The sequence below is a fragment of the Prionailurus bengalensis genome, chromosome B4 (genome assembly GCF_016509475.1).
Source record: "Prionailurus bengalensis isolate Pbe53 chromosome B4, Fcat_Pben_1.1_paternal_pri, whole genome shotgun sequence".
Taxonomy (NCBI): Eukaryota; Metazoa; Chordata; class Mammalia; order Carnivora; family Felidae; genus Prionailurus; species Prionailurus bengalensis.
The window spans coordinates 94,985,721-95,004,579 of NC_057358.1; the positions used below are offsets into that span (position 1 = coordinate 94,985,721).

General features: G+C 38.2%; 1 protein-coding gene across 1 annotated transcript in view; it reads left to right on the forward strand.

The window, feature by feature from the left end:
• The window catches only part of KCNMB4 (potassium calcium-activated channel subfamily M regulatory beta subunit 4), a 62,921-nt gene extending 44,953 nt beyond the window's left edge, over positions 1 to 17,968 (forward strand). The window contains exon 3 of the mRNA XM_043565024.1: positions 17,441 to 17,968. Within this exon, the coding sequence (XP_043420959.1) occupies positions 17,441 to 17,609 (169 nt within the window). The 3' untranslated portion in view covers positions 17,610 to 17,968. The remainder of the gene's footprint in view (positions 1 to 17,440) is intronic.
• Positions 17,969 to 18,859: the final 891 nt, after the last annotated feature.

Below are 18,859 nucleotides of genomic sequence, written 5' to 3' on the forward strand. Positions count from 1 at the left end.
TAAATGCCACATTTCAACTGCACACAATGTGCCCAGTATTGTTCAGATGGTAAGAAGACACGTTGACATTTGGGGGGATTCCTTACCCGCCTTATTTCCTTGAGAACCAAATTCTGAAGCTCTTGCCAACTTTACAAACACCCAATGGAATCCCTGCTCATATGCATATTTTGGGTGCATCAGTATGTTTGTCATTTCTCCCTGGAAACGGTTTCTCACGCCCACGTTGCAAGTGTGTGATCTGTGATTATATCCTCTGCTAGTTTGCAGTGTCCTCTTTGCCTGGAGCAAGGGCTGAGAACATGATTTAGCTTAGAGAGATGATAGAAAATGTGGCTGTTAAAGTGATCTTTCAGACAAGTCTTTTTATATGTGTGCAGTTACTATGTTGGGTGCAACCCATGACTTCCTTCTCCTGAAACAGTGGAGTAGCTTTGAACATCAGGATCTTAGGATCATGGTTATTGAATGGATATAGAAGACACTGGCTCAACATTTTGAGCCCTTGGGTATCATCTTATGTAATTTCAAAGGGGAGCCTCTACCCTGTTTGAAGATTTTGAGAAAAAAACACATAATTACTTTGCTCGGTGACTAGCCTTTCATTGTGTGCAGGCTTTTCTATAATTAGAGCTTCTCTCTTCTACTTTGGTTTTGGCTTCACAAAGTGAATAAGAGGCCCTGTTGTTTTGTCTTGAACAGTGAGGAGAATGTTGGGATGTCATGATTTAATTAGTGCTGTTGTTTCCAGTCTCTTTCAGCCCTAGCTTGTTGAGGAAGTCCCTTCTGTATCACCATATTCTCAGACATGCTAGATTACAGTGTGTTTCCTTGATGTTTAAGAATTAGTTCCTCTAAATAAGGAATTGAAAAACAGAAGGGCATTTTGAGCATTAACGTCATGAATCAAACATTTTCCATTTTCTGAGGATGTTTCTCCAGGAATAGGTATTGCTGAGATGGAAAATGGGCTCTGAAAGACTTCCTTTGGGAACATAATGGCCCACCCTTAAGCTTCCCCACTTCTTGCTAAAATCTGATTTAATAATACATTTTCAATCTTCAAATATGAGAAAAAATAATTGTACGGGATAATGTGAGTTTTTAAATAGTAAAATGGATTAAAGAAATTATAAAACTGTTTTTATAAAATAGAAATAAAAAGATCAGGAATCAACAGTATTAAAATGACATGAAGATCTGGCTAAACTATATACTTATTACTTCTCTTTCCACATGTGGAAATTCTACCTCACTTTTTAAATTCAGAATTAAAAAAAAAAGATCTGAAGGATAGCTAATGGAGAGAAAGTTTGGGAAGGTCAAACTTACGACGTAGCATATGATTGTGGTTAAAGTTAATACGGAGAACCATTAGTCACATATTGTTTCGTGAAAGATCTGAGTAAAAAAGAATCAAGAATCTTTGAACACTTGGTAAGGAATAAAATTTAAAAGGGAATTGCAAAGATGTACTACTAAGACAAAAAGTAAATCCTGTAGTAAACAGGGTGTCCATTCCTTAGGGAGGATTCCAGTGATGTATTGTATTAAAAGTTTCAAAGTTCCATGACTGATTCGATCAGGGGCAGCAGGTGGTAAAGGAAGTAGTGGAGCTCTAAGCAGGCAAAGGCACAACGGAAGGAAAATGCTGCAGATGAAAAAAAGAAAAGTGTTAATATCTCTGGGCAGGTGTGTTTTATAGTGAATGCCTTTATCATAATAAAAGGACAGATGTTGGGAAAAGATCAAAAAGGTAAACACTCTTTAGCCTTGATTTGTGTCTTTAATTGAAGTAGAGTTGACACACAATATTATATTACTTTCAGGGCACAACATAGTGTTCCCACAATTCTATACGTATTGAAATGCTCAGCACAGTAAGTGTCCTTACCATTCGTTGCCATACAAAGTTATTACGACATTATTGACTGTATTTCTTGTGCTGTGCTTTCTCATCCTTGTGACTTATTTATTGCATAACTGGGAGTTTGGACCTCTTAGTATTTTTTTTTATAACTCAGGTGGGGATAATAGAAAGGAGTTTATCATCTAGTGCTTTTTTGGGGGGATGTTTCTGTTGATGATTTAATTGTGAATGACCAATTAGCGCCAGGGGTAGAAGACTTGTGTTAGTAAAAAACTATTTATAATATAAGATAGCAGGTTATGGTAGTGTGGTTGTCTAAATACTAGCTCCCGAAGATGTCCACATCCTAATCCCCATGGATTTGTGTCAACATACCTTATTACCTTACAACACTATATATGGTAAAAAAAGACTGCAGATGTGATTAAGTAAAGAGTCTTGTTATGGAAAGTTACACCCTAAATGTAATCTCAAGGTCTTTATAAGAGGAAGAGAGGAGGGCTAGTGGATGTGATGATGGTAGCAAGAGTGATTCCAAGAAGGGGCCATGAACCAAGGAATATAGGAAACTTCTAGAAACTGGAAAAGGCAAGGAAATAGATTCTCTTCTAGAGCATCCAGAAAGAACAGTCCTGCCAATAGCTTCAGATTTCAGACTTCTGACCTCCAGAAAAGTAAGAGAAGAAATTTGCATTGGTTTAAGCCACTAAATTTGTTACAGCAGGAGTGAAAATATACAGGCAGTAATTTATAGAGAGGTCTAACAGGTAGTAATTTATAGAGAGGTCTCAGCGTAGCTGACTTTTACAATGAATGTGAGCTTTCCTTCAACTCTTAAGCTTTGAAAATGCCACAAATTTTCAAAATCTCTGGTTCCGTGTTACATTCTGTGGGTAGACAAATTCATCTCTCCCAGGTTAGGAAACTTGGATATGGGCTTTATTTAAGGCTATAATGAAAAAAACTCATTTCTCTCCCCACTGTGTGTCTTTACTCCTCATACAGAACACTTCACTTTTTTTTTTACCATGAAATTTATTGTCAAATTGGTTTCCATACAACACCCGGTGCTCATCCCAAAAGGTGCCCTCCTCAATACCCATCACTCACCGTCCCCTCCCTCCCACCCCCCATCAACCCTCAGTTTGTTCTCAGTTTTTAAGAGTCTCTTATGCTTTGGCTCTCTCCCTCTCTAACCTCTTTTTTTTTTTTTTTCTTCCCCTCCCCCATAAACTTCTGTTAAGTTTCTCAGGATCCACATAAGACTGAAAACATATGGTATCTGTCTTTCTCTGTATGACTTATTTCACTTAGCACCAGTTCCATCACGTTGCTACAAAGGGCCATATTTCATTCTTTCTCATTGCCACGTAGTACTCCATTGTGTATATAAACCACAATTTCTTTATCCATTCATCAGTTGATGGACATTTAGGCTCTTTCCATAATTTGGCTATTGTTGAGAGTGCTGCTATAAACATTGGGGTACAAGTGCCCCTCTGCATCAGCACTCCTGTATCCCTTGGGCCAATTCCTAGCAGAGAACACTTCACTTCTAACACTTCTCATCACCAAATGTGTAGGATTTTTTTTCCCCCATACCAAGGGATTCTCCATAATAACCAGCCGGGTGTTCTACAATGTAAATCAGTTCTGACCCTATCTACAGGAAGATAGTAATCAGATCCCACAGGTAAACGGTTCAGTCCCACAAGACTGCCCCCCGACTTCAAACTCCAGTTGTAAGTATCGGGTCCCTAGGTTGCCCACAACTTTTGTCCAACGTGGCTATAGATTAGAGGTTCCCATGACTTCCTCCTCAGTTTGGATTAATTTTCTAGAGTGGCTCACAGAATTCGGGAAACACGCACATTTACTAGTTTGTTGAAAGACATGACAAAGGATACCTATGAATAGCCAGATAAAGAGATAGAGTGAGGGCTGGGAGGGCTCCCAGTGTAAGAGCTTATGTCTTTGTGGAGATGGTGTGCGTCACCCTTCTGGTGTGCATGTGTTCACCAGACGAGCTCACTGAACCCTGTACTGTTGGGATACTTATGGAGGCTTTATCATGAAGCCATGATCAATTATGAACTCTGTTTCCAACACCTCTCTAGAGAGATGGGAGATAGAGGGAGGGCAGTGGGGCTGAAAGTTACAAGCTTCTAACCATGGCTTGGTCTTTGTGGAGACCAGCCCAGCCGCAATCCAGCAGCCCTTCAGGTGCCCTCCTAAAGTCTCCTCATTAGAACAAAAGATGTTCCTAATTCTCTTATCACTTAGGAATTTTGTAGGGTTTTAGGAGCTGAGTTCAGGAACCAGCGGCCAAGACCAATTCATATGTGTCTTACATCTCACAGAGGCTGTCTATGTTGTACATGGTTTTATAGAAAAATGCTTTCCACGGAAATACCCTCATTTTCTCTCCTGAGAAGGGTTTTATTTCCCATTTTACAAATGAGGCAGCTGAGGTGTAGAGAGAGATGAGTGATGGGCCCTAAGTCAGTGGAGACTCAGAACTCCTACCCGCTGTGTTAGGAAAATCCAAATCTAGTGTTATCTCTGGGGACCCGCAGCTCCCCCATTAGACCTGTGCGTCTCTGTCTGGAGACCTCATTGTGTTGAGGAAGCAGTGATGATGTGATGAAAATTTCATAGAGCCCTATTCTTTCCACTTTAATGAGAAAAGGAAAGGTGGGAAATCAGTCCTGTTTTGGAAGTAGAAACACTCTTGCCTGTGGTTCCCCTGTAGCCAGTAGAAGTCCCTTAGACGTGTCATCTCTTACCATCTCCCGGCTGTCCTGGGTTTCAGCTGTCCTGGTTTGGGTCATAATGTATTTTAATAATAACAAAATTTGTTATTAAAATAAAATGTTTTATTTTGACTAATAATATTTTAAAGATGAAATAGAATAGAAAAGTATTTGTCGTCCATGGAGAAGAGAAGAAAAATGAGAGCTGATTAGTTGTGGGTTCTCTCTGTGAACACTGTGTCATTTGTCCTAAGAAGGGAGCCTGTCTGTTTTTGTTCTGATTCTTCCTTTAAACCCAGCTCTAATTACCTTTTTCATTGTCTGCAGCATTTCTCCCTGGCTTCCTCTTGTTCCGATTTTGTCTTCCTGGCTGTGTGCCTGTAGCTTCGTGTCACTGTTGTTTATTCACCCTTGGTTCTGCACCCTCCCTTCCATCTCTCTTTAATTTTTTTAATGTTTAGGGCCAGAGAGAGGGAGAGAGAGAATCCCAAGCAGGCTCCACGCTGTCAGCACAGAGCCTGACATGGGGCTCGAACCCATGAACTGTGAGATTGTGATCTGAGCTGAAATCAAGTGTCAGACACTCAACCGACTGAGCCACCCAGGCGCCCCTGGAGTGTTTTTGGCTTACAGAAATGTTTACGTTTCTCTTGTTGGATCATCTGTCTTTTCTTAATGGCTTTTGCATTTTATGTCTTACTTAGAAAGTAGGGTAATCAGAAATTTGCCAAATTTAGCAAATTAAAATATAAGACACCAGTGAAATTTTAATTTCTGATTAACAGTGAATAATTTCTTAGTATAAGTAAGTACAATAGAATACTTGGAACGTACTAATACAAAAAAAAAAATCGAAACCCATTTTTTTTCTCATTCCAAAGTTATTTTCTATAACTCAGGTGTTCTTCTAGAGCATTCATGGTATGTTTTGTACAACTAAGTTTTTGATATGTCTGGATTTTCTTTCTTTTTTTTTTTTTTTCTTTCTCTGGTTTTTTTGGAAAGAAGAAGATGGGGAGCAAATGTGTTTTTTTCTTCAAATGACCAGTATTGTCCCAACACAATGTATTGAATAATCCATCTTTTTCACACTGATTTAAAATAGTATTGGATTTTCACTTTAAAATTGAAACCACAGGGACACCTGGGTGGTTCAGTCGGTGAAGCATCAGACTTTGGCTCAGGTTGTAATCTCATGGTTTGTGAGTTGGAGCCCCGTGTTGTGCTCTGTGCTGACAGCTCGGAGCCTGGAGCCTGCTTTGGATTCTGTGTCTCCCTCTCTCTCTGCCCCTCCCTGCTCATGCTCTGTATCTCTCTCTTTCAAAAATAAATTTAAAAAAATTTTTTTTAAATAAATAAAATTGAAACTACAAAGTACATACACAAGGTGAGAACTATTATAAGAATTATCTTTGTCTCAAATAGAAGAATGTAGGTTTCTTCTTTTCTCCAGTATATCTGCTTAAACTCTAAATTTAAGCAGTTTGGCCAAAGAATACCTGTGGCCCTATGTGAAATAAATAATTTACCTGGTAACTCAGAGACGCCACAGACCAAGCTGCCATGAAGAACAGTAATACATTTCTTAAGAAAAGCTCACAGGAATTGCTGGACCAAAACCGTCATCTGGTTTACAAAATCCTTCACTTCTCTGATGAAATCAGCCAACTGAAAGTCATGCTCTCCATCCAGCATTCCCGGTCACTGACGCAGGTGACTCTTCCTAAGCAGCTTGCGGGGGCAGGTGGGAGAGGAAGGGGATTTAATATAAATTTAATGCCATTTCTTGCCTCATCTCCGAGAATATCTAGATAATTTAAAAATTCTCTTTCCATTTTTTTTTCCTGATAGAAGAACAACAAATGTTGTCTAATTAAAACCTTCTTATACCAACCTGCTCTGCCTCAGAATAAGATGGATCATTGGTTTGCTTTTTTTTTTTTTTTTTTTTTTTTTTAAGACAACAAGTCATAAGCATCTTCTTGGTTTGCAGGCCTTGCCAGTAACCCCTCTTTCTTTCTGAGCACTCAGGAGACGTCTTCTCAGGCAGGCAATATCCCTAATAGGCTCCTTACCTCAGGGTTCTTCGAATTAGGTTGGGAAAACAGACAGATATAAAAAGTAATTACCACACAGTGTGAATAAAACTTTAAAAGAAGTGTGTTCCTCTGGGAGCTCAGGGCTTCAATGGTTTCGCCGGGCCTCTGCTTTATAAGACCTAAGACCTTGTACTTGTAAGGACAGCCATCTTAACCATCGGAAAACAGTTGCTAAACCCAATCTCCAATTGGGTAATTTAATGATGTTAAATGATGGCTTGAGAGAAAAATTTAGGGGTAACTTCTATTTGTGGTTCTAATCAAGAGATTAGTGTTGTTGAATTTTTTTCCTGATGCACGTATTAGAATTGAAAGGAATCATTTGCTGGTTAGACCTATTCTGTTTCTTCCTTTAAGCCGCCTGTTATAGAACCAGAAAGCAGACTACAAAGGTATAGGAGGCCCAGGGGGAATGAAGACATCTATACCAAAAGAAATTATAATTTGATTAAAGGAATTTCCTGTGACTTCAACCAGACAGTCGTAGACTGTAGAAGATATTTGCAAATGATACATTACTGGCAACATTTTAAAATCATCTTCTGAGTTGTGAGCCCCAAATTTGTAATGATAATCATTATTACCACCCCTTACTGAATATTAAATACTCACTATTAGGCAGTCATCTGCTTAAACACTTGGCAGACATTGTCTCATTTACTCTTCAGGACTATCCTGGAAGGTAGATATTATTATTCCCACTTTATAGATGACAGAATTAAGACAGGGAGGGATTAAGTATTTCTTTCCCTTTCTCTTTCTTTCTTTCTTTCTTTCCTTCCTTCCTTCCTTCCTTCCCTCCTTCCTTCCTTCCTTCAGTATTTTTCCTAAAATCATGTTAACAAGTTGTAAAGCCCATATTTAAACCCAGGTTTAACTAAAGATCATGTTCTGAAATACTCCCCTACACTTGCAAGGCTACTTAGGACTTACCATCAGGGTGGACTTAAGGCACAATCTTTCCTATTTAAAATTAATTCAACCCTTCATTGCTCCAAAATAACACACCTGCCAGTTTGCTGTATATCTGGCCAAAGGCAAATGTAAATTTTTCTTTCTAGAAACTGCAGTTCTGGGGCTTGATTTAATTTCCTCCATGAAGAATAGTCAGGCTTGACCTATTAAATTAAATATTATACAATTAAATATTATACAATTAAATATTACAGCTGTAAGTTCACCTAATTGGAGAAGATAGTTAAGAAAATGTAAATATTTATAACATTTTTACATCTATAAACAGCCTTTCATCCATTGATAAGAACCATCTGCAGACCAAAGCTGTGATGTTGATATAATACTTCTCAAACTTTTAAAAGCCCTTATCACAATATCATTGCTGAAATCAAGTTGGCAAAAATGCACTCATGATAGAACAAATCATCGTAAAGAATACTGCAAAGGATCTCCGTGTTCCGGTCTCCGTATTCCCACTGTAATTTATACCATAACTTGATACAGCTTTCAGATTAGCTGTTCAAGTGCCTTCCTGTGGTCATTTAAGAAGACAAGCATACTTTTCTGTTGCCAAGGTTTTATAATTGCTTCAAACAGCAACTAAACATATTGGCTAATTACTCTCAATAAGGACAGCTTTATGCCAAAACCAAATTCAATGTTTTTATCATTTAATCTTCAATGTCTTTTGGTAGAAAAAATATCTTTTGAGGTCTTTTAAAAATCAACAATCAATAGGTCAAGTCAGTATTTTCATGGGATGCATTTTAATTCAGTCTCCTAGAAAGCTCATAGCATAGAGTATTGCTAAAATTGAAAACATTTATTCATACCCACATCAAGGTTTTCCAGCTTAGAAATCAGTGGTCAGCAATTCCTGCCTGAAAACCTTCTATGACATAGTCTCCTCTTGTGGCATCTCAATTAAATATCTGTTGATACAGGCACATGAAAAGATGCTCAACGTCACTCCTCATCATCATTTTGATTTGAAATACAAATCAAAACCACACTCAGATATCACCTCACACCAGTCAGAGTAGCCAAAATGAACAAATCAGGAGACTATAGATGCTGGAGAGGATGTGGAGAAACGGGAACCCTCTTGCACTGTTGGTGGGAATGCAAATTGGTGCAGCCACTCTGGAAAACAGTGTGGAGGTTCCTCAAAAAATTAAAAATAGACCTACCCTATGACCCAGCAATAGCACTGCTAGGAATTTACCCAAGGGATACAGGAGTGTTGATGCATAGGGGCACTTGTACCTCAATGTTTATAGCAGCACTCTCAACAATAGCCAAATTATGGAAAGAGCCTAAATGTCCATCAACTGATGAATGGATAAAGAAATTGTGGTTTATATACACAACGGAGTACTACGTGGCAATGAGAAAGAATGAAATATGGCCCTTTGTAGCAACATGGATGGAACTGGAGAGTGTTATGCTAGGTGAAATAAGCCATACAGAGAAAGATACCATATGTTTTCAGTCTTATGTGGATCCTGAGAAACTTAACAGAAACCCATGGGGGAGGGGAAGGAAAAAAAAAAAAAGAGGTTAGAGTGGGAGAGAGCCAAAGCATAAGAGACTCTTAAAAACTGAGAACAAACTGAGGGTTGATGGGGGGTGGGAGGGAGGGGAGGGTGGGTGATGGGTATTGAGGAGGACACCTTTTGGGATGAGCACTGGGTGTTGTATGGAAACCAATTTGACAATAAACATCATATATTGAAAAAAAATATCTGTTGATACATTTGAGACTTTAGAGAAAACTTTCAAAGGCTGTCTGAAACCTAGCTCCAATAGACAAAATAATCTGGGAATGAATGCATGTCAGGTTTTCGGTTTTTGTTATAAAGTATCATTTTGTCACTTCCATGTCAGGACTCTAACCTGACAGAAGACGCTCCCTTCAACCAGCCACATAGAATGCTTGTCAGTGATTCCAGTCTTGAACGATTTGCTCTTAAGTTATTGTCAAAAACCAAGCTGATACATTTGATATTTAAAAAGCATTAAGTCACTTATTTCCAGATGTGAGTAATCATTGGCATCACCTGGAAAGCTGTTTAAAACCTCAATCTGATTCAGTAGATCTGAGACCTTGGAATTAGTATTGCAAAAATTCCTCACATAATTTCATTAGCTAGCTTTGCAAAGCTGGTCTTAGCCTTTCAAATGTGTTACACAGATTACTTTATGTAAAAATACACACCATCTCATTTATTAAGTGTAGCCCTAGCAAAGCGTTTGTTCTGATGAATTGTCATGCTTCCTTTTTTTTTTTTTTCAATCTAATGGCAGCTGTGTAATTCATCTCTGTTCTTTTTCCCTTGGGTACTGGGATGCTCAGAGGTTAAGTTCCACTTATGCTTAAAGCAGGAGCTTTTCTTAGCCTGGACTTCCTTTTTTTTTTTTTTTTTTTCTTTCTCTCATCCTAATTACATTGTATTTGCTCTTTACTGTCAGTTTAAGGGTTTTATTGTACTTAGGTCTTGTTTTTATTGTTACCTCTTTAAGATTCTTTCAAAAAGTAGGTCATGTTATAAATAATAAGCAAGGCTTAGAGCAAGAATAGAGAGGACCTATTCAGAAGATTTGGAGGATGAAATCATTACATTTTTCATGTCATTTGGCTGTGCTTCTATGCCAGAGGCCTGGCATGTTGGACTGACATTATGCCTAAAGAATTATGTTATGGTTGTGATATAATGAAGCATTTATTGACTTTAAGATTGCAACAAAATACATACATAAGTGCAAGTTCCTGTAATGATGTAGTGTATTGTTTCTCATGGAAATATGGATAAAGCTGACAACTAAAAAAGTTTTTAAGGTTTATTGAGTACCTGATATGCAAATGTAGATCATTGATATATACCTACTCTAAGAAGGGTTTAATGAGTGCTCTAAAGATTGACAGAATTTAGCAAGATAAAATAAATTAGCAACATGTGCAGAAAATAAGACAAAGCATGAGGGGTCTGACTGGCAAAAAAAAAGTTGTATGATCTTGCTAAGGCAGGCCAAAACTTGAACTTTCTAGCAGTCTACATGAACATGAAAAGGAAAGTTCTTAAGTAATAAATCTAAAAAGATTTCTACTTCCTGTAGGATCTCATGGATCATCATCTTTTCTCTTCACTGGTACAGTTGCCATCACGGGACACTAGTAACTTATTATGCAGTTCAGATTTTTACATGAACTGGTTGAGATAAGTTAAAGTTTAATTTTCCAGCCTAAAAAAAAAAAAAAAGAGGTCACCATTTTCTCTCACTGTCAGTGAACAGAACAGGTATTGAGAATTAGAAGAAATCTCATTTGGTGAGGCAAAGTCAAAGAGAATATATTTTTTATATTTAGGATGACGTATACCAAATTTTTGTCTTTTTTATCTGGTACAACTAGGTCTACTGCTAGCTGATAGGGTACCTTTTTGCCAATTAGGACAAAAGCTCCCTCCGAGCAAATCTAGTATCAGGGCTGGATTTCTGCCTCCCATGTTACCTCCATTATCCCTCACCTCACCCCTTCTCTCCTCCAGTCTCATTCCAGGACATCTTCATGCACCAAACACTCTGCACAAGAGCATGTGACGGCCATGACAATAACCCGGACATAAGAATCAGTTAAGACAGTTTCAGAAACAGCCAGATAAGTAGCTCTATGTTTCACACCAATTTTTTTTTCTTTTAAACTATTAGAGCTTTACACAGCGCTTCCTAAACTTGATTATGTATTAGAATCACCCAGGAGCTTCTCAAAAATGCAGGTATCTGGGTCCTACAACCCCTATTCTGATGTAGTCAGCCAGGAGTTGAGATTCAGGAAGTTGCATTTCAGCAAATACCAGAGGTGGCTTGAATTCGAGAAAAGCCGGCTGAGGGGTAAATAAATAGTACAGGTTTGAAAGTCATACAGATAGGGTTTCCGAATCACTGTGTCATTATTTTAAGTTGTGTAATCTTGAGTAAACTAATCTTTCTTTGCCTTAGTTTCTCTTATTTTAAAATGACAATGAAAAATTTGGCCATCACAGGGTTATTTTAAGGATCAAGTGAGATTAAACACTCTATCCGAGCACCTGAAGGGTAGTAAATACTTAACAAATGCTAACTATTTAAGAATGTACTCACAATATACTTTCAAGGCTCTATTCAGGGTAAGTCCAACCTTTAGGAAGGTATTTCTAAGGGTACTCGGTAGCACTTCTCTTGTTTTATGACACTTGTACCCACCCCCTCTTACGATCTAAAAGTGCTTGCTATTAGTATTTTTACACACCCGAAACAAAATACCTTGTTTACTTTTTTGAAGTCCTCAAATTCAGAGTAATCATCCCTTTTTTTTTTTTTTTCATATTGCCTACATCCTCATCACTATCCTGATTATACTACATCGTATTCAGATCTCATCAGGCCATTTATCCAGTTTGCCAAATATTGAAAATGGTAATTTTTTTAAAAAAAGTTCCCCTTCAGTCCTACCATTATAGATTTATGGAAAACTGAATTCTAAACCCAAAGCTGCCTCCTAAAATTGGAGGGAACTGAGGTAGTGGAGTGCTTTAGATTAAGACACTAAAGTCCCAGTTAAATGAACCAGACTTTAATTACATCACAGGATCAATTTAAAGATAATTTCAGTAAATCCTATTAACTGAATGATGAACTTAAGCATTACTGTGCTGAGAAATCATTTTTTCCTATAGGGGAGGAAAAACTTTTCCCTCTACCCTTCTTAGATTCATAGGCTAGGGCTCTGTAAATTAGACTGACAAAAGACAGATTAAGAAGAGAAAAACAGAAGTTTATTAACATGTGCATCATGTGTACATGTGGAAGCACTCAGTGGTGCATAGCTCAAAGAGGTGGTTAGAACTTGGGCTTATATAGCATCTTTAAGTAAAAGGCAATACAGGGGCGCCTGGGTGGCTCAGTCAGCTAAGCGTCTGACTTCAGCTCAGGTCATGATCTCACAGTCTGTGGGTTCAGGCCCCACATGGGGCTGTATGCTGACAGCTTGGAGCCTGGAGCCTGCTTTGGATTCTGTGTCTCCCTCTCTCTCTGCCTCTCCCCTGCTTGTGCTCTCTCTCTCTCTCTCTCTCTCTCTCTCAAAAATAAATAAACATTAAAAAAAAATTTTTTTAAAGAAAAAGGCAATACATATTTAGAGAAGTGATATGACAAAGGAAAAGGACTTTGAATTTCTAGGGCAGCAAAATGTAGAAAGGTAAATATATGGGGAAACTGATGGAAAGTAAGAGCTAGTTAGGAAAATTTGTTATATAATTTACTCTGGTGCCATTTTTGGGCTGATAAAGGTCTAGAATTGTCTCCAATGATTAACTTTTGTCCTTCCTGGAAGAGAGAGGAAGAAAGGCACCTTTATAAATGTATGTCTTGCTTTTAGGCAAATAAGAGGAGGGCAGAGAGCTTTTCTTATCTCTGTCTCTTTTCAATTAGCTCCAGCTCAAAATAACCTTATGCCAAAGTGGCATATTCTGCTACCCTTCCTTCCCGTTGAAGGATACTATGGGGCATCTTAGAACTGTATGAAATGGAAACAGACATTAATTATTTTTAAAGAAATATGAACATTTTTATATAATATTTCTGCCTCAAAGACTGCTTTGAAGCTGCTACGGATTCAACATAGCTATCTCCAGTGAATGATGTTTTGTCACTTGAAATATTAAAATAAAATTTTGCCCCAAGGGCTCTTATAGCAGTTGGAATGCCAAGAAGTTTCTAAATAAAACAAATATCCGGGTCCAGCATTTTCAGTTCTTATTTTCACTCCTCCTTTCCTTTTTACTCACATTCTTTTTTTATTAAATGTTCCAGGAAATATGTATAGTGGTTCCAACCACCTTCATCTGTGGCTATTTTCCTGGTTCAATTGTACAATATTGTGGTAAAGGATTTAGTATCATTAATAGTGATTCGAGAAGGAACACAAAAGACGATACTCAATGAAGCATTTTACTGAAAAATTAACCGCAAAACACTTATGGAAATTACATGCAAATTACTTAAAATAGTGTTAAAAATACAAGTCCTTACCCCCCCCCTTTTTTGCCATTTTCACCGTTTGTAAGCATACAGTTCTGTGTATTAAGTGCATTTACATTTTTATGCACTCTCACCCTTTTGGTGAAGAATATAGTTCATCTTTGCACCAATAGATTCTGGAGGAATAGAACTGTCCAAGAAAGAAGGGGAAGAGAGCGAAGGGGAAAAGAAGGTGGGAAGGAAGTGAGGGAGGAAGGCCATCCCAAGACAGATTAAAAAAAAAAAAAAAATCAGTAATACTGCAGTTTATCTTATTTTATTTTTTGAGTATAATTGACATACAATGTTACATTAACTTCAGGTGTACAACACAGTGATTCAAAGTCTATATGTTCTGCTATGCTCACCACACATATAGCTACCATTTGCCACCGTACAACACTATTACAGTACCATTGACTATATTGCCTAGGCTCTGCCTTTCATTCCCATGACTTCTTCATTCCATAACTGCAAGCCTATACCTCCTACTTCCCTCTACCCATTCTGCCCATCCCCCCTGCCCCAAACACCTTCTCCCTGGCAACCATCAGTTTGCTTTCTATATTTATAAGTCTGACTCTACTTTATGGTTGTTTATGCTTTTGTTTTGTTTTTTAGATTCCACATATAAGTGAAATCATGTGGTATTCGTCTTTCTCTGTCCTACTTATTTCACTTAGCATAAAACCCTCTAGGTCCATCCATGTTGTTGCAAGTGGTAAGGTCTCATTCTTTTTTTATGGCTGTATAATAATTTATATATTTCCACCACATCTTCCTTATCCATTTGTCTATCAGTGGACACTTAGGCTGCTTCCATATCGTGGCTACTGTAAATAAAGTTGCAGTAAACATAAGAGTGCATATATCTTTTTCAATTAGTGTTTTTCCCCCCATTGGGTAAATACCCATATTGGATCATATAATATCTCTACTTTTAATTATTTGAGGAACCTCCATACTATTTTCCACAATGGCTGCACCAATATACATTCCTACCGGCAGTTCACAAGGGTTCCTTTTTCTCCACATCCTTGCCAATCATTGTTATTTCTTGTCTTTTTGATTTTAGCCATTTTTACAGGTGTAAAGTGATATTTCATTGAGGTTCTGGTTTGCATTTCCCTGATGAGGAGTGATGTTGAGCATCTTTTCAGGTGTCTGTTGGCCGTGTTATTTCTTTTTTGGAAAAATGTTTGGGTCTTCTGCCCATTTTTAGTCAGATTATGTAATTAATTTAATTTTTTTGGTGTTGAGTTGTATAAGTTCTCTTTATATTTTGGATATTAATCCCTTATTGAATATGTCATTTGCAAATATCTTCTCCTATTTAGTAATTTGCTTTTTTTGTTTTGTTGATGGTTTCCTTTGCTTTGCAAAAGCTTTTTATTGTGATATGGCCAAGGCAATCTTGAGAAAAAGAATAAAGCTGGAGGTATCACAATTCCAGATTTCAAGATGCACTATACTACAAAGCTGTAGCAATCAAAACAGTATGGTACTGGCACAAAAATAGACACATAGATCAACGAAAGAGAATTGAGAACCTAGAAGTAAACCCATGCTTATATGGTCAATCTATGACAAAGGAGGCAAGAATATACAATGAGAAAAAGACAGTATCTTCAATTAATGGTTCTGGGAAACCTGGACAGCTACATGCAAAAGAATGAAACTGGACCACTTTCTCACACCATACACAAAAATAAACCCAAGACGGATTAAAGACCTCAATGTGAGATCTGAAACCGAGAGAGCTTTTACTTCCTTTGCACACTCTGGTGGGGGTAGCTGACAGCTGTGAGTTCTTGTGGCTGGGAAAATAATGGTGGCAGTGCTGGGGGTTGGGGTTTTAAAGACTGTAACATAGGACTTAATTATATTGTGCCCTGACTGTATTTGGACCTAGGCCTCTACTGTCTACACTCAAGGCTTAAGGTTCTTGAAATTTTGCATGGATAACATGTTGAAACAGAGACAGTTTCCCGGTCATCAGTAGCAAGTGGTTATTTAGCAACATCTATGTGTAGAGTAACAGACAATGACAAAGTCAAGGGCCTTCCAGGAGAAAAGGATATGTACATTAACATGTATCATAAGTTAATGATAGCACAAGTCTTGAAGACAATGTGTTGCTACAGGAATTCAGAAAAAAGAGTAACTTCTGCAAGCTGGAATGCTTTTTGCTTAATTGTTACAATGACTCTGCATTTATCTAGTACAAATTTTAACTGAAATAATATGAAATAAAATGTCAATAAAAATCTCAATGTGCAAAATCTTAAATGATATTATGCACAAAAAAGGGGCAAGGATTATGTAATTTCAAAGCTAAGCTGCAAAACTGTTAATGCTGCATGATGGTTGCATTATAGGTAGAAGAGAAATACCCAACATTCTTTGTCAATCTTCTAGAAAAATTGATCTTGAATTATGAAAGCTGTGATCAGTGAGAGCTCCTCAAGAAGGCATTTCTTTGTTAAATGCACTGCCCTTGTACTCTAAAGCTTCTGATGTTCTTGAGGGCAATTGAATTAATTGTTCTGCATCATTTTCTTCCTTGTCTGGAGGAAGCACTGCTACTCTAGGATAATAGAACAAACCTGGGGCGCCCGGGTGGCTCTGTCTGTTGAGCATCTGACTTTAACTGAGGTCATGATCTTACAATTCATGAGTTTGAGCCCTGCATCAGGCTCGCTGCTGTTGACATGGAGCCCGCTTCAGATCCTATGTCACCCCATCTCTCTCTGCCCCTCCCCCACCTGTGTGTGCGCTCTCTCCCTCTCTCTCTCTCTCTCTCTCTCTCTCTCAAAAATAAATAAACATTTAAAAAAAATTTTTTAAATAGAACAAACCTTCCTGGGGATGAAATGGAAATATCTCACAAAATGTAAACCTCTTGTATGAAAGCTAAAGTCCCAAGCTCTCTCTCTAATGGCCAGAGATGAGAAATCATGGCTTGTGGAACACATCTCATTTTTACTTCTTGAGAATGAGACCAGTGCTGGAATTGAAAGCGGGGTCCTGTGTTGGTAAGATAGAAATATATTGCTAAGACTTTGCAAAATTTATCAAGAAAGTAGTCAGTAGTTTAAACTGATGACTGATCCCACCCAGAAGCATGGAAAAATGCACTAAATCTAACCATTTCACTCATCTGTTCATTAATAAAAAACCTTCACATAATGGAGCTGAGTTGACCTGAAGACTACACCACAGATCTTTCTGACTAAATTCAAACAGCGACTTTATTATTTTTATGAATTAAGATCATTTGGGTCCCACCTAAGTGCTGAGGTCTACTTTGGGTTTGAGAATGTCAACCTACAAGTAATTTTTTAGACTGATTCATGCCACTTTGACCAGCATTCATTAAAGGGTGAGTGAGAAAATGGAATATGTTAGACAACTTAAAATGCAGGAAAATAGTAATGTAAAAGATGGCTACACTTTGACATTTCGCAACGTGTAAATTATATTATAGATAATATGCAAATTTGTACCAATTACTTGATTCAAGACCTCAGAACTTTTGGTAATGGATTTGAACCTCAAAATATAGTATTTATAGCCAGAGCATGGTCTTCACTTTCAATGATTATTCCCTTTGGGCTAGAAAGCAAGCTGAGCTCCAGGGTGTAGATTTATGCCATGCCAAGGCAGTTGACCACTCTTTCTTTCCCATCTCCACTGTCTTGCAGACCAGATGATGTGCTCCTTCATCGCACGCATGATGAGATTGTCCTCCTGCATTGCTTTCTCTGGCCCCTGGTGACATTTGTGGTGGGCGTTCTCATTGTGGTCCTGACCATCTGTGCCAAGAGCCTGGCAGTCAAAGCAGAAGCCATGAAGAAGCGCAAGTTCTCTTAAAGGGGAGTAGGCTTGTGGCAAGCAAAGCACAGAAACTGCGCTCATCGGCACACATCTACCTGCGGAGGCTGTTTCCTGGTGCAGGAGATGGAAGGGGCTATGAGAGGTCTCTGAGAGGCTCCTCCCTCAATGGCAGCAGAGACCGGCACAACTGGAAGACTTGGAACCTCATAGATTGTATGCCATGTGTCGTAGCGATGGCTGAAGGGTCAAGCTCTTAACCGTATGGAGTAACCATTTCAGAAAATCCTATAAGAAGTTAATTTTCTTTGGAAAGTAACAGTATATAATTGTACAGTGTAGTATACAAACCATTATGATTTCTGCTACTTAAAAACATTAAAAGAGAGTGGTCTGTGTTCTTTTCTATTTCTTTTTTTTTTTTACGTTTAGAACACCACGGTTTTAAAAAAGGGTCTTGGTTTCATTTGATTCCGCGAGATGAAACTTGCACTTAGAGATAAGGACCCCTGCACAAGTCTTGACCTCACAGTATGATCCCCAGTTTCCATTATTGAAGAATACCTTTTGACTCCTGCTTGAAAAAGGAAAACTGCACTGTTCCCTCAGTCTTCAGTCATTTCTGTGACTCTTCATCAAGGGACCCTCAAAGATTGGGAAAACATATCCTCCAACACTTCCCTTTGCCTCTCCACTATTTTTCACCAGATTATCTCTTAAGAGAGGGAGACGGTTCTGAACAAGGTGTGTCCTAGCTCTAAGAGCACTGAGCTCCTTCATTCACGCGTCCATGTTACATTCGACGGATTTCATCTCTGTGCAATAGAATGGACATGATGTGAAGGACACGTGTCAGCTTAGTTAACTGCTGTTTTCGTTCCTTTTCTCTTTTAGCTCAGAAAAAAAAAAATATTCAGAATCAGCTCAAGTATTTTGTTTTTATTTTCTTTGTCTTTGCCTTGATGTTTTCAGTACTACACGAATGCCGCTGCAGGTGTTTGCTTGGACAAACCTGGAGATGCAACCCAGGGTTCATCACTGCTGCCGCTGAGCTTCCTGGGCCTTTATCACGAGGGCATTGAGGAGACTGTGCTTCTTTGCATCTGTTGACAAATGCAGATTCCAAATACCAGTCACAGGTATCGGTGAATATCCTATTTACCCAGGTAGTTACCAGACAGAATCAAACCTTTGTGTCGATGAGATGTACATTTTTAGTGAAGGAACAATCGGATGATATGGTTCCTTCTTGCTCTCTTCCATTATTCTTCAAACATGCTTCTATGAGA